Below are 15,183 nucleotides of genomic sequence, written 5' to 3'. Positions count from 1 at the left end.
GGTGGGCTGTGGGCTATGGGCGGTGACAGTGACAGTGGTGGTGGGCTGTGGGGGTGATGGCCGGTGGTGGTTGTCGGTGTTGTTGATGATAATGGGATGAGATAATATATTATTTTAATGTGTAGTAAATATTATTTTAATGTATAGAATTGAATAATAAAACATCTGATAAATGAGATGTTCTAAAATGATGTGGTAAAATAATAAAGTAGGTCTTTAGTGTGGTAAAATGACATTTTTTTTTTTACAACATCTGCTGTGGATGCTCTAAAAACATTAATATTACATTTACTTGCATTTACATTTTCTAATGGTTAGTATCTTTAATTAGAATGGTAAACGAACCAAGCTTTATAGATTAGTAATTGTTCAAGCTTAGCTTAATAATAAAAGTAAAATATTCAAGTTCAGCTTGAGCTCAAACCAAGCCTAAAAATCATATTTAAGCTCAACTTTGTCAAAAAAGTTTAAAAGTTTGAGTTCAGCTTGATTCATTAATCAAGTTGAGCTTGAGCTCAATATCAAGACCAAACTCACTCTTGATATCGAGTTTTTGAGCTTGAAATACAACATAAGTACATTATCAAGCCTATCAAGTTTTAGCAAGTGATCCAACTCTTAATTAATTAAAGACTAAATAAGATAAGAGTTTATTTATCAAGCTTATTACCAAATCTATAAACAAGCCTAAGCTAAACTTATTTTTTTATTTTTTATTTTTATCAAGCCCTATTATTTATGAACAATTTTCTTTTATTCGGGTTCAGCTTGTTTATCAAACAAGTTTAAAACTAAAGGTCAAAATAAACAAACATGAATAAAACTTCTTACATGTAGGGAATATACACAAAATTTTTAGATCCGTAAAATGCAAAATAGAGAAAATATATTTATCAAAGAAAGTAACCACACAAGACAACCATGTCCATAGCAAAATAAAGATGCGACAACCATGTTACACTCATAACAGCAAGTCAAGATGGAGCTGACTATTGCCCGCTCGATTCATTTCGTTCATTTCCATCCCTTAATTAATAATTTATTATTAGTAATTCAGTTAAAAAACAAAAAAGAAAAGGAAAGAATGACAAGCTTTAGTGCTTATCCAATCATACTAAAGCATACTGCTTTCACTGACCTTTCGCCCTATAAGTCTATAACTTTCACTCTCTCAAGCTCTGCATTCATTTCTTTGCCCCAACGAAACCACAGAAATGGGACTCCATAGCCTTATCTCTCTCACAACCACCATTCTCTTCCTTTCTCTACTCCTTGTCCATACCGGCTCAGCTCAGCCTCCATTTTCCTGTGACTCTTCCAACCCATCAACCGGATCCTACCCTTTCTGCAAAACCTCACTACCCATCAGTAAAAGAGCACAAGACCTCGTCTCTCGCCTCACATTGGATGAAAAAATCTCTCAGCTCGTTAACACAGCCCCTCCGATCCCCAGACTCGGTATCCCCGGGTTCGAGTGGTGGTCGGAGGCTTTACACGGCGTTGCCAACGCTGGCCCTGGAATCCATTTCAATGGAGCTATCAAGGCAGCCACTAGCTTCCCTCAAGTCATTCTCTCCGCCGCTTCCTTCGATACCGGTCTCTGGCATCGTATAGGCCAAGTAAGTCAGTGTTCCACTTTATACTCCACCAAATACAGTCGATCTTATAAATTTTTACTTGTTTTTAGTATTTGTCAATGCTTGGAAAGTGTTATCTTTATTGTTATTTGTGAATGTTTTGAATGAAAGGCTATTGGAACTGAAGCTAGAGCAGTGTACAATGCTGGGCAAGCAAATGGCTTGACGTTTTGGGCTCCAAACATCAATGTATTTAGGGACCCAAGATGGGGGAGAGGGCAAGAGACACCTGGAGAGGATCCATTGGTTGCAGGGAAATATGCAGTGGCCTATGTGAGAGGTGTTCAAGGAGACTCTGATCGGCATCTTCAAGCTTCGGCTTGTTGCAAGCATTTTACAGCTTATGATTTGGACGATTGGAATGGTGTGGACAGGTTTCATTTTGATGCTCGTGTGAGTGTTTCTACTTTTTCAAGAATGTTTTTTTTTTTTTTTTTTGCTCTTTCCTGTTTTTGTTTCAACTATTCCTCCTTGGTACAAGTGCGTTACTTTTTTTTGTTTTAAAATGAATTTAATGCAAATTAGATTCGTGGATGGGCTTTTATTGTGTCATTGCGTTTTGTGCTCATGATTTGTGGGTTTTGTTTAATTAATTTCTTAGTTAATGACAGAAATAATTGTTTTTCATCGGTTTATCTTTAAGTTCTGCGTCTGTTTGGGAGTAAAAAGCACCTTCGATAGAAAAGTAGTAAAAGAAAAGCAAGCCACTAGAGAAATGGGATTCTTTTTTTACAAAAGCTGTAGTACGTTTGGGACAAAATAGATATTTCCAATAAACACGTATATAATTATAATTAACCTGTGAGAGACTGACAGGGTTGTCTTTAGTCTTTACAAAACTGCATCCTGTTTGGTTACTTGTGAAAAAGTTTTATTAATGAATTTAATAGTCACTAGACTACTCTACCGACCTTCTTCTTTTTTTCTTTTTTTCTTTTTTTTTTTTTGAATATGACTACTCTACCGACCTGAGTAAATTCTATGGGCACTACTCCTATGTACCATAGTATGAACTTGAAATTTTTTTTTTTTTTATAAATAAAACAATTATATGAACTTTATAAATTAATGCTATGAACTTTGAGTATAAGATTTATTGTATTATGGGTATCAAATTATAATCATTATCGCATCATTCATATTTGGTTTTTACTAACCCACGCCTTTAATATCTATGTTAGTAAATTATTTTAAGAAATTTTTTTATAGAAAACTAATTTTGGTTGACAATTTTTTTTTTTAAATTTCTAAAATAGATTACATTAACCGGATGCCTTCATATTTTACAAACAAACATTGTATTAAAATTATCTATTTAACATTTTCTTTTGTGTTTAAGTCAAGTCACTCTCACTTCAACAGATTTTCTGTACCAAAATCTTTATCAACAACACTGTAACAGCAGTTACATTCAGCTTTTTAGCTACTGATTTTTTACCTGGGTTTCAGGTCTCCTTGCAAGATTTAGCAGACACCTACCAACCTCCTTTCAAGAGTTGTGTAGAGCAAGGGAAAGCTAGTGGAATAATGTGTGCCTATAACCGAGTCAATGGGGTCCCAGCCTGTGCCGACTTCAATCTCTTGTCCTTAACTGCTAGGGGAAAATGGGGTTTCAATGGGTAATTACTATTATGTTATTCTATGCATTAATCAATTACAACGTGTGAAGAGGGTTACCAAAAAGAGAAAAAGTTATGTGCAAAGAATTGTTGTTTGAAATGATAATTTGAGGAGTTGAAAACCCCTTCCATGCAAATAATTGCTGACTAAATTGCTGCTTTTGAAAAATGATCAGCTACATAGTGTCAGATTGTGATGCGGTCAAAATCATGTTCGATAGTTATGGATATACCAAAACACCAGAAGATGCTGTTGTTGATGTCTTGAAAGCTGGTAGGTGGGATCCCATTTCTTATTTTCTTACCTAATTCTAGAAACAAATATTGTTCTTTATTTTTGTTAATCACAAATATTACAATTTTGAGATTTTACTGTTAATTTGGCCTCTATTATTTTTAATTTACAATCAATTTTCATTATTGAATGGATGATAGAGGTCATATTGGCTCTTATCAAAACATAGAGACTATAACAATATTTTTAACTTCTTCTTTTTTGGGTCATAATCCATACGGTTTGAAATAACTTTACTTTTAAGGATAATCATTAACCTTTTTTTGGGTAAAAAGGATAATCATTAACCCCACTATAACCAATCAAATTAATTCTACTATAAAATATGAAAGAAATTAAATCTTCCTATAGTACAGATATATCTTATTTTCTTTATCTATTTGCATGCGTCTGTCTCTTGTCATAAATTTTCGTGTCATTTTATTCCTCCTTATACTCCTTTTATCCTTTTCCTATCGATTGGACCCTCGACTGCCTGTACACATGATCAAACCCATGAATGTGGACCATTGCTCATCGTGTGGTCCACCATGGTGTGCTTAGTTTTTTGTCCTAAACAATTTCAAAAGTCAATAATTATCAACAGCTGGTCCATCACTTCTTCTATCATGGGCCCTTTCCTAGTAGGACTAGCATTCTAAGGGCCTTTATAGTACTTCTCTTTGGAATTTGGACTCTTGTGGTTCTGACCAGAAAGAACTCTGCAAGTTAAAGTTGTCGTCTTTTTACTGTCTATGGATTTGAGTCATCCTAGATTCTAGTTTCATTGTCGATTTGATGGGTTTTTATTTATTTTTACAGGCATGGATCTCAATTGTGGATCATACTTGAAAGAACATACAAAGCAAGCAGTAGAGCAAAAAAAATTACCTGTGTCTGAAATAGACAGAGCCCTTCGTAACATTTTCTCCATTAGATTGAGATTAGGACTGTTTGACGGTAATCCAGCTAAACTGCCTTATGGCAACATTGGTCCAGACCAAGTATGTTCCAAAAAGCACCAAGATCTAGCCCTTGAAGCCGCTCAAAATGGCATTGTCTTATTAAAGAACCCTGATAGATTACTCCCATTGCCAAAATCAAAAACCTTGTCCCTTGCTGTAATAGGCCCCAATGCCAATGCACCACAAACACTTCTAGGTAACTATGCAGGCGTTCCATGCAAATCTATTAGCCCACTTCAAGCATTGCAGAGCTATGTTAAGAACACGATCTACCATCCGGGTTGTGATAATGTGGAATGTGCTTCGGCTACAATTGATGAAGCAGTCAGGATAGCAAAGGAGGTGGACTATGTGGTTTTGATTATGGGACTGGACCAAACTCAAGAGAGGGAATCGCATGATCGGGTGCACTTAGAGCTTCCTGGGAAGCAACAGGAACTCTTAACCAATGTTGCAAGAGTAGCTAAGAAACCAGTTGTCTTGGTTCTCCTTTCTGGAGGTCCAATTGATATATCTTCAGCCAAGGATGACAGAACCATTGGTAGCATCTTGTGGGCTGGTTATCCTGGTGAAGCTGGAGGAATTGCCCTTGCAAGTATCATCTTTGGCGAACACAATCCAGGTGGACATTTACTTTATTATATACGCATTTACAAATTGATGTACTATCAATCAAAAAAAAAAAAAAAAAAAAAAACCCTTAAAAACATTATAAAAAATTTAATTTTATGTTGTCGAAGCAATGCCGATCACAGTATTCTCACATCAGTTTTTAAGCCTTTTGTAATAAAGTCGGTAGTAATTTTACTGTTTTCCTTTACACAGTTTATAAAAGAAATTCCAATAATTTTAGAAAAAAGATTATTCATTTCCTTCAAGTGCAGCTTTCATAGTGTACTTCATTTTGCTATGCAGGTGGAAGATTGCCTGTGACTTGGTATCCACAAGATTACGTCAAAGTACCAATGACAGACATGAGGATGAGGTCAGACCCCTCATCAGGCTATCCTGGGCGTTCATATCGTTTCTACAAAGGTAAAACAGTTTTTGAGTTCGGTTATGGACTCAGCTACTCAAAGTATGCTTATGAAGTCTCATCTATCACAAAAAGTGTGCTCCACTTAAATCAATCATCAACTGTAGCCGATTACAAGTTAGTTTCAGAGCTGGGTCAGGATATATGTGACAAGAAGAAGTTCTCAGTCAGGGTTGGTGTAAAAAATCAAGGGGAGATGGCGGGTAAGCATACGGTATTTCTATTTTTGAGAAAGGCAAAGCCTAGCAATGGGAGTCCAATCAAACAGTTGCTTGGGTTCCATAGGATTTTTTTGAAGGCAGGGGAAAGAGCTGAAGTTGAATTTGAGTTGAGCCCTTGCGACCACCTTAGTAGAGCCAACGAAGCTGGTTTGATGGTGATGGAACCAGGATTGCATTTCTTGGTTGTAGGTGATGAAGAATACCCACTTACCACCATAGTTTGAAATTGAGGATTTAAGTTCCAAAAGTCTGGGTTCATATGGTTTATGAACCCAGTTATTGCTTGAAGCTGAACCTCAAATATTCAAGCTGAATGAAATACTCATTTAGCAATAAAAGCAATTCAACTATTCCAAAAATATGTTTTATGTAGCATTTAGTGTTCGTGCCTATCATCTATGTAATCAGCTGAAAACTGTATCGAAATGGTGTACATCATTCTGTTGTAAACAGGAATTTTCAGTCATCATCTTAAAATCCTCAAATGAGAAACGGGAGGGGATAATGTAGACAATCTACGTGAGAATAGCCAGTAATAGAGCAATAGCCAACACTTCCCTCTCTGTATCTCCACCTGAAAGTGGCAGTTAGAAATAGAATCATTGTTACCTCACGAATTCTCTGGCATGCAAGTTACTTTCCAAGTTCCTCTGGCTGGCTTGTTTGAACAGATTCTTCGAATCAAATATTGGCCGGTCATCACCTTGCTCTAAACGATAGCTGCCAAATTGTTGGGATGTATATGAAGGAATTCTTGGAACCCTTCAGTTCCATCTTATCTAGTACAGCCATTCTAGAAAAAGTTCATTTCTGGGATTCCTATCAGCTCTACTTAACTGATGAACTGATTAAACAGACAATCCTTCTTGAATCGATCTGAGAATTCAGCTGCGCTTCCATGCCTAAGACAACCTCTGAGTCAGGTTCCATTATCGCCCTTCTAGAGCCTAAGCACAGATTAAGCTTGAGACCCCCAACCATTCCCTTTAAAAACCACTATCTATAAAGTCTATGTTTGGTCTGAATTGCATCTTGAGATTACATATTTTACCAATAATCAAATTCAGACAATGACCTATTATAAAAAGGACTGCAAGGACTATCAAAGAAATAAATTATAGGCAGAAACACCCTGATTTGATTTTCCACCCCCACCCAAAAAAAAAAGCCCAAGAGTTTCATTTACCAAAAAATATAAACAAAAAAAGAGCAGTAAGCGTTATCTTTCCTAGGATCTTTAATAAATGAAGAAATAATTTAATTTAAAAATAAATATTACATAATTGGTACACACCAAAAGAGATTATAAAAACAATAATGCACAACACATGAATTATTTTTTAGATAGGTAGATAGTGGGAGAGAGAATAAACTGAAAAGACAAAACTCATTTGAGGCTCAACACATGAGGAATTATTAATTTATAATATTCTTAGATATCTCAAAAGAGGTATTGTTGACAAAAACAAAACTACAAAAGATACATAGGCTATTATAACGTGAGATTCTCTAGCAAGAGAGCAATAACTCACACTTACTGCCCTTCTGTTCCTATGGAAAGTGGCAACAACAAATCCAGGGTCGTCCCTTGCATTCCAAGTCATGGCTGGAACAGAGACCTCACGGGTCCCATCTGAGTGAAGTTGATCACAGAATTCATGGGTGTGTGCACTGAAAACAATCCTACAAATAGAGGAAAGATGAACAATAAATTATATGTGAAAATGGAGACATCTCAAGACATAGGCATGGTACTTAGTTATAAAAGGAGTAATAGAGCAATTCATCAACTAATATAAATGGTGGCAGCATCTTTTAGAGTAAAAGAATCGGGCACCAACCCATTTGAAACCAGTATCAAAATAGGTAAATTGTATCTAAGAGAACAAGAATTCCCTACTTAGTCAGTTTTGATGCAAATGAGCTTTAAGTCAATCCTAACATCGACACTAGTGGGAATCAAACTTGCATGTGGCACTAATTTTACATATGTAGACGCTACACACGGTTAAAGGTTGACTACAGAAAGAATCAAATGACTAACAATAATTACATTATAAGTTTATATGGAAAGTAAATAACTCAAAATCAGAATCACACCAACAATGATTTATATATTACAGGTGGGAATTCAAGATCTGTAAGCCATGTTACCCGAAAGAAACAACAATAACAACCAAGCTTTTAGTCCCAACATTTTTGGGGTTGGCTATGGATCCTCAATAAACTAGTCAGGGTTGGCCACATTTGATAAAAATGTCAAAAGCCATTTAAATATATGTGCGTGATTGAGTGAACTACTTACAGATTCCATGCACAACAGTAAATGAAAAAATAGCCAAACACTAAGAAATTTGTAACCATTCTCCTGTAATTATTTAAAAAGAATGCTGTGACAAACATTTTTACGCACCAAAGCTGCACAAAATTATTAAAGAGTACAACAAAAATTGCAGATTAAACCAGTGTGATTTGTGGCAAAATGACTTTACCATCTGAAATTCAGAACATGATACCTAACCAACATCAATCCATCCAACCCCCCCCCCCCCCCCCCCCAAATCCCCAACCAAAAAAAAAAAAAAAAAAAAGTCCCACCTACAAAAGCAGTAGAAACTTCAAAAAGGCACCCAGAATGGCATCTAGCTAAGAGCCTTAACTTGTTTTGATAGTTAAAATTTCCAGGGGTAGACAGTCCTTTGACATTCAGGGGCAGTGAGCAATTTGCCCCAAGGTTAAAAGGAAAACATGAATTTTTTCAGAAAATTCATTAAGAGTAAAGGTTAAGTAGAATAGTAAAACTAACTTAAATCATGCATTCATAGTCAAATAATGTCTTTTTTTTTTATAAATCAAATAATATCTGTCAATGATTTTAATATCCAAACCATTGCAATGCGAAGTATACGAGCAATAGAATAAAATAAGCATTTAGTGTCTAAACCATGGTCAATCTCTAATAACCAAGGAAGTCATCTATCTGGTTATTAAATCATGTCTTGCTGGCACACTCTAGTCAGGAAATCATCTGTCGCTTCACCATAGAAAATTTTTGGAAAATGTAAAACCAAAGTCTGAATATCAAGAAATTCAATACAAAACAAACATCATAACATTTTACCCTTCCTCTATAAGCATAATAGAATTGTTTGCACTCTCTGTACCTAATCTCAATTCTTTGATTTACCTCAAGGTCTACAACATATCAACTGCTGAAAAGAAAAGACATTTAAAGGACTAGCAGGACAAAAGGCAGAAATTCTACAATGAACCCTTATGCCCAATAAGCTGCTTATAGAATAGCATAAAAAATATGAAAAGTTATATTCCACTGAATCATTTTCCACAAAGCCCACAACATATCAACTGCTGTAAAGAAAAGACATCTAAAGGATTATCATGACAAAAGGCAAAAATTCTACAATTAACCTTTATGCCCATGACCAATAAGCTGCTTATAGAATAGTGTATATTTCACTGAACACCTCTTTCCCACAGGTGTATTCTTTAAAAGAGAGAAAAAAGATGAAAAAAAAAAAAAAATCAAGAGAGGTCACTGACACGACCGTTGAAATTTTGGCAATAACAAGAATTCTTTTCACACTTCAACTATAAGACTAAATCTCCAAACTACATTACACCACAGGACTATGTGACTATATGAGGGACACGTTGAAGAGAATCTAAAGTATATTATATTACCACATAAAGACTATTTAGCAATAAGCCTATATAGGATAAACATATAGAAGATTAACAAACAGATGAGATGCAAATACAAGAAAGAAACAGGAGTGAGTAATATACATGTCTTAAGAATTCAAGGACATGGACCTGAAATCAAAAGCATGTGGAGTTACCTTGGTTTAAGAGCCTGAAAAATATATTCGGTAGCATTTCGTGGGAGAGTTTGCGATAACTTGTATGGCCCAGTCTCGACAAGCCTCCTGAAGGAAAAGTTCAGCATAAAGCAAAGAGAGCTTTATAAGTGCTTGAAACCAATTGAAAGACACAGTAAATGAATGGCACATGCATGTCTTAAGATCAGAAGTACAGCTGGCAAAATGAACTAATGATATTGGGGTGGAAGTGGTTAATGTCTTTATTGAAACATCATTTCCCACCATTCCTCACAACTTTAATTTTTAAGAGGCAATAATGATCGATAAAATAGAGGAATAGAAAACAGTCTATGATTCAATGAATTGGCATTGGCTGCCAGGAAAGTGGGTTCAATGCAATGCTCTAAGCTTATCATCAAACTCAAAACAAAATTTGCAGAGAACTTCTTTGCGAAAACAAGGTTACTACAAGAAGCAATGATAAATTATTTCTATCGAACTCCCATGAAGAATGAAAATGCTGTGTGATTGAAAGAAATACACCCACCTGCTACCCAGCATATTTGAACTCTCTCGCGAATGTTTCAAAGTCCTCTTAAAAGCATTAAACCCACTACAGTTACTATCTACTGTTTGGTATAAAGGAAAGTGAAGTAGGAGAACAGGACCAGATCCAGATGAAATAGAATTTTCTTTCCAACCAAAGTTATGTTCTGTCTCCCTCAATTTGCTAGCCTTATTCATTACTTCGGCTGCACCTTCAGTTTCTATTTGTAGATCCACACTTTCTCTCTCTACCACTTTTTCAACACCAAACCGTAGATTATTATTGCCACAAAGTAAAGCTACAGCATTAAGCGAGACAAAGCTGATGTTACTAATTTCAAAGGCACCACAACCGGCTGAGTCCAATCCTGGGAAATTGCTAGCCATCCAATTAACCGATCTTACATTTAACTCGCTGCATTCTCCAATGTCCCTGTCACCGAGAATAACGTGATAAGGAAGGCCAATAAAAGGGCCTAACAGTCCATGAAACTGATGGAGCACAGATACCCATTTACTTCTTGTCAACTCTGAACCTTTTGCAGAAACATCTCCCAAGACTAGCAGCATATCAGGCTTCAAACTTTCAAAAGATTTCTGGTAGACATGTTAGCAGACTGCATCAATCAATAAATCAATTTCAAAGAAGAAAATCACAAAGAACAGCAGGGTTCTATATATATAAGTAACGATATTTTATTAATTGAAAAATTACTTCCTGATTGCGATGATGAATACAACATAACCTAAAATAATTGCAAAAGAATTATAAACAAGAGCGAAGTGATTATGTGAAATCTAAATGGAAAATGCTACTTGTAGATCCCACGCACAAGACCAATCAAATAGAGTTCGAATCAACAATGATTTCAACTGAGCCACATATTCTGTATCATAAAAAATACAACTATTTTGCTCTTTCCACAATAGCCACATTGAAAAAAAGGGTCAAAGCTCCAAATATTCAATGAGTTGTTATTGAGATTATTGCATCTACTTTCAAAAGAATCAATTACACTCTCTTATCAGATGTGAATAATTACTACTACTTATAAGATGTTGCAAACGTAAATCAGCATCGTTAAGTTTTATTAATCTGGTAAAATTCTACCGTGGAAATTTAATCCATTAAGGCCAAGTTCATATGTTTTTAACTTTCCCCATTTTCCGTTTCCAGTTATTACTCAAATTTTATTTTTCAAAAGAAGTTTTGGGTTAAGCAAAGTTGAATATTTGACAACCACAATCGTAAACTGGTTATCAAAACACGCGTGCGCCCACACACACACAAAATAAGCTCAAATATACTTGGTGGAGCTGTGGACAAGGAGAATTGATTGCAGTAATGTATCAAAAGTAAATGACTTAAAGAGAATTCAAATAAATAAAGATAGTGGAAGTGAAGATTGTGGCAGTTTCTTTGTCCACTAGGAACCATGAATATGATAGAATACAATAAAATTCTAAAAGAGTAGGATCCAAATCCAATACAGTGACGAAATGCTAATAAATATGGATGCAAGTGCAACATTATAACATATATACACACGTTATTGGGTTTTCAAATTGTTGTCAAATTGTTCAAAATTCTATCTTACATAGTGTAGTAGTTTATTTATGTCACTAAGTACACGACACGACAAAGATACGCTAATTCTTAAAAAATCTAGGATAAGATATTATAATCAAATTAAGGTACAACTAAATACATTTTTGAAGTACATATTGTGCAAAACAAAGAAAATACCCGAAAGAATTTGGACAAGTAATAGTCTCTGAAGTTGGAGTTGAAGAAAGGAGATTCGGAGCCCAACAAGAGCAAATTGGCGACCAACATAACCTTGAGGTCGTCAGGGTGGTCAAGGTCGAGTTCGAGGTCAGTGGAACTGGTTGGTACGAGTTTGCAGGAAGGGATGGAGACCCATTCTTCGTAAATGACGAGAGCGAAGATTAGGATCAGACCCATCACTGGCCTCCACGCCATTGTTGTGAATGTGGTGACGCTTGAATCTAGGGTTTGGGTTTTGACTTTGAGGATGATGAGGAGGAAGAAGTGGGTTCGCCATTGTGGTTGACCACTTGACCCTTCCGCGTCTAGTTATGTTCCTTCGCTACGGTTCGTACAGCAGTTAGTACTCACTATTTTTTTTTTTTTTTAAATCTACTTACTTTTTTAAAAAAATATTTATATATATATATATTATTTTTTATAATAGATAGAAATTCTAATATAGTATATACGTGTATAAAATTCCCTCCTAGATACTTCAGATTCCAGAAGTACTTATACTTATAGACCATTGCTCCAAGAATACGTGGTGGTCTACTTATTAGTCATGCAGAGTATAAACTTTTTAAAAAAATATTATCAAAAAGATAATAAACTTAGTGCGGCCTAAAAATCAATTTTTACACTTTCCAATAATAACATCCCACATCATATTATTATAAAAATAAATAATAATAAAAAACAACAACAATCAAAATAAAAAACAAAAATGACATATAGTCACCGCCCCTCTAAAATCTAAATCAACCTTTCCATAAAACAAAAAACTAAAAATCAAAGCCGAAACTTCTTAGACTTCGAGTTTTGCAGCCCTTGTGCCACCATGCCAATGATCCACCACTTGTCATTCGACATCACTTTACTTCTCCACCATCGAGAAGCTTGCTTTGTAATTTTTTCTCTATATGAGTTGAGTAGTCTTTCAGAAGTCATAAGTTTTTTGTTTGAGAAATAACTTATTCACAGGTCTTAATCAACTAGAGTGAACCTAGTTAAAGAGTTAGAGAAGGTGTGAGAGAGAATATGAGAAGTTTGGGAGAGGTAGAGGGAGCCATCGCCGGTAGATGGTAATAAGGGGAACGGCAAAAAGTTCAACCTTAGAGGCCTTCTCCATGGTTGAGGCATGATTGTGTCTGTTGAGTTTCATTCCTCAGTTTGTAAGGATGTATAACATAATTTTATACTCAAGTTTTGTCAATTTTTTTATCGAACAAGCTTGAACTTGTTCACGAGTTACTTACTTGTCATTTGTCCACATATAGTAAAATCTTACTTTTTTGCTCGATCTAATTACTTGGAAGACAATTAACTTTTTAACTTTTGCTCATCATTATCCATGGGTATTGCACCCATAACATAGATATTGCACCTAAAACTATTACATAGAATCTCAATCCCATCACATCTATGTTGAGTGTGCCTCGCCCATCTTTGATGTCCATGCCATCTCAGATACTTGGACAATCCCAAAAATAGTTTAATCAATTCACCTAAAAAGAGTGGGTTTCAGTTAGCTCAACTGGTAAAGTCTCTTATGGTTGTATAAGAGATCTAGGATTCAATCACCGCCTACATCAAAAACTAATTGGTGTCTTGGTCTGATGATAAAGAGCTATCATCAGGAGCGGATGCCATAAGTTGAAACTCTCTCAAAAAAAAATTCACTCAAAAAGAGAAGAAGAAAAATATATCGTGGAATATTTTAAATATCGTACAATAAAGGCGTTGTATTGAAGGTCCGGAGATTCTAGCCTTTTGCCCTTAATTTTTAAAAAATTTAGCAATATGCCCATTTTTCGAAACTATATAGGGATATGCCCCTGTTTCGATACTCGATTACCTAAAAATCGAGTTTCAATGAAATACTCGATTCGTAGAAAATCGAGTTATGCCCAATAAAACTATAAAAAAAATGCATGGAACTCGATTTTAGGGAAGTCGAGTTCCAAAACGTCACTATAGGGCTTAAAAACGCCACTATAGGGCTCCTTGAACCTGCTATGGGGACTTATAAAAAAAATTTACAGAAAAACGCCGCTATAGGGTTTTAAAACATCACTATAGTGCTTAAAAACGCCACTATAGGGCACCCTGAATATGGGGCAATTACACTTATAAAAAATTTGTAGAAAAACGCCGCTATAGGGATTTAAAACGTCACTATAGTGCTTAAAAACGCCACTATAGGGCTCCTTGAATATGGGCCGATCATACTTATAAAAAAAATTTTGCATGGAACTCGATTTCCTGAAACTCGAGTTCGATGCAAATTTTTTTTTTTTTTTTTTTTATTTAAAGTTTGATCGGGCATAACTCGATTTTCTACAAATCGAGTATTTAATTGAACTCGATTTTAGGGTAATCGAGTATCGAAACAGGGGCACGCCCCTATATAGTTTGCAAACAGGGGTATATTGCCAATTTTTTAAAAAATTAAGGGTAAAATGCCAGAATCTCCTTGAAGGTCCTATGTAAAAATTATGTTGCATCAACTGTATTATGGCATATTAATAAGTTATAATAAAAAAAATGAAATCTTGTATATATCCTTATTTTTTTCACCTTTTAAATTTCAAATTGTTTTGTTTGGGGAAAATAACATTGAATAAATTCAATCAAAAAGTTTAATTTTTTTATTTAGAATTAAAACACCCCACAATTTTTATATTTTTATAATGACACATAATATATAACTATCACGTGTGAAAAGTCTAGCATAATATATATTATTGCAAAGAACTTAAGTCATGATCTTGTATGGATTGAAGATGAACCTAAATTATTGAGTGATAGATTGAGGAAAAGATAGAGAGTTCTATAATTGATTTTTATTTGTTTAAACTTTAATGAAATCTCAATTTTTCCTGTCACAAAAGAAAATAAAAGAAATAAAGCATTCCTTTTTTTTTTAAGTTTCCAAAATGTCCAATAAGATATTAAAAGAAAGCGTGTGCAAACAAACATGCACACACACATATATAACTAAATTAATCAACAATATAAACGGGAAATGTTAACCAATGTTTCGGGTGCATTGATTTAGAATAACTAATATATATTTAAAAAAATTATATTTAAATTATTTATTACATATTTTTATTAAAATAGTAAAATATTTAATTTCATTTACAAACACACTCATAATAATGTATATTAATAACTACCATAATTATTAAATTATACATATAAGCAATTTATAAAAATAGTTATAACAAAAGTTGTGTCTCTCTATACATATTTTTTTTTAGAGTCAT

At 34.6% G+C, this 15,183-nt stretch overlaps 2 protein-coding genes across 2 annotated transcripts; one reads left to right on the top strand and one right to left on the bottom strand.

Moving 5' to 3' along the window:
• Window positions 1-1,114: 1,114 nt before the first annotated feature.
• On the top strand, window positions 1,115-6,266 carry LOC115971408 (probable beta-D-xylosidase 7). The gene is made up of 6 exons (XM_031091316.1): window positions 1,115-1,619; window positions 1,749-2,030; window positions 3,087-3,256; window positions 3,433-3,530; window positions 4,353-5,117; window positions 5,411-6,266. Exons 1-6 carry the CDS (start codon window positions 1,215-1,217, stop codon window positions 5,974-5,976), a joined length of 2,286 nt encoding a protein of 761 aa, XP_030947176.1. The 5' UTR covers window positions 1,115-1,214; the 3' UTR covers window positions 5,977-6,266.
• An 892-nt stretch (window positions 6,267-7,158) lies between these two features.
• LOC115972422 (metallophosphoesterase 1-like) lies at window positions 7,159-12,255 on the bottom strand. The gene is made up of 4 exons (XM_031092707.1): window positions 11,888-12,255; window positions 10,142-10,737; window positions 9,613-9,699; window positions 7,159-7,435 (listed from the first exon to the last, which is right to left on the bottom strand). The coding sequence occupies exons 1-4, from the start codon at window positions 12,122-12,124 to the stop codon at window positions 7,174-7,176; spliced, it is 1,182 nt and encodes a 393-aa protein (XP_030948567.1). The 5' UTR covers window positions 12,125-12,255; the 3' UTR covers window positions 7,159-7,173.
• Window positions 12,256-15,183: the final 2,928 nt, after the last annotated feature.

This window comes from Quercus lobata, chromosome 12, assembly GCF_001633185.2.
Source record: "Quercus lobata isolate SW786 chromosome 12, ValleyOak3.0 Primary Assembly, whole genome shotgun sequence".
NCBI lineage: Eukaryota > Viridiplantae > Streptophyta > Magnoliopsida > Fagales > Fagaceae > Quercus > Quercus lobata.
Note: the sequence above shows the minus strand (reverse complement) of the source record. Positions and strands in the feature narration are given on the sequence as shown.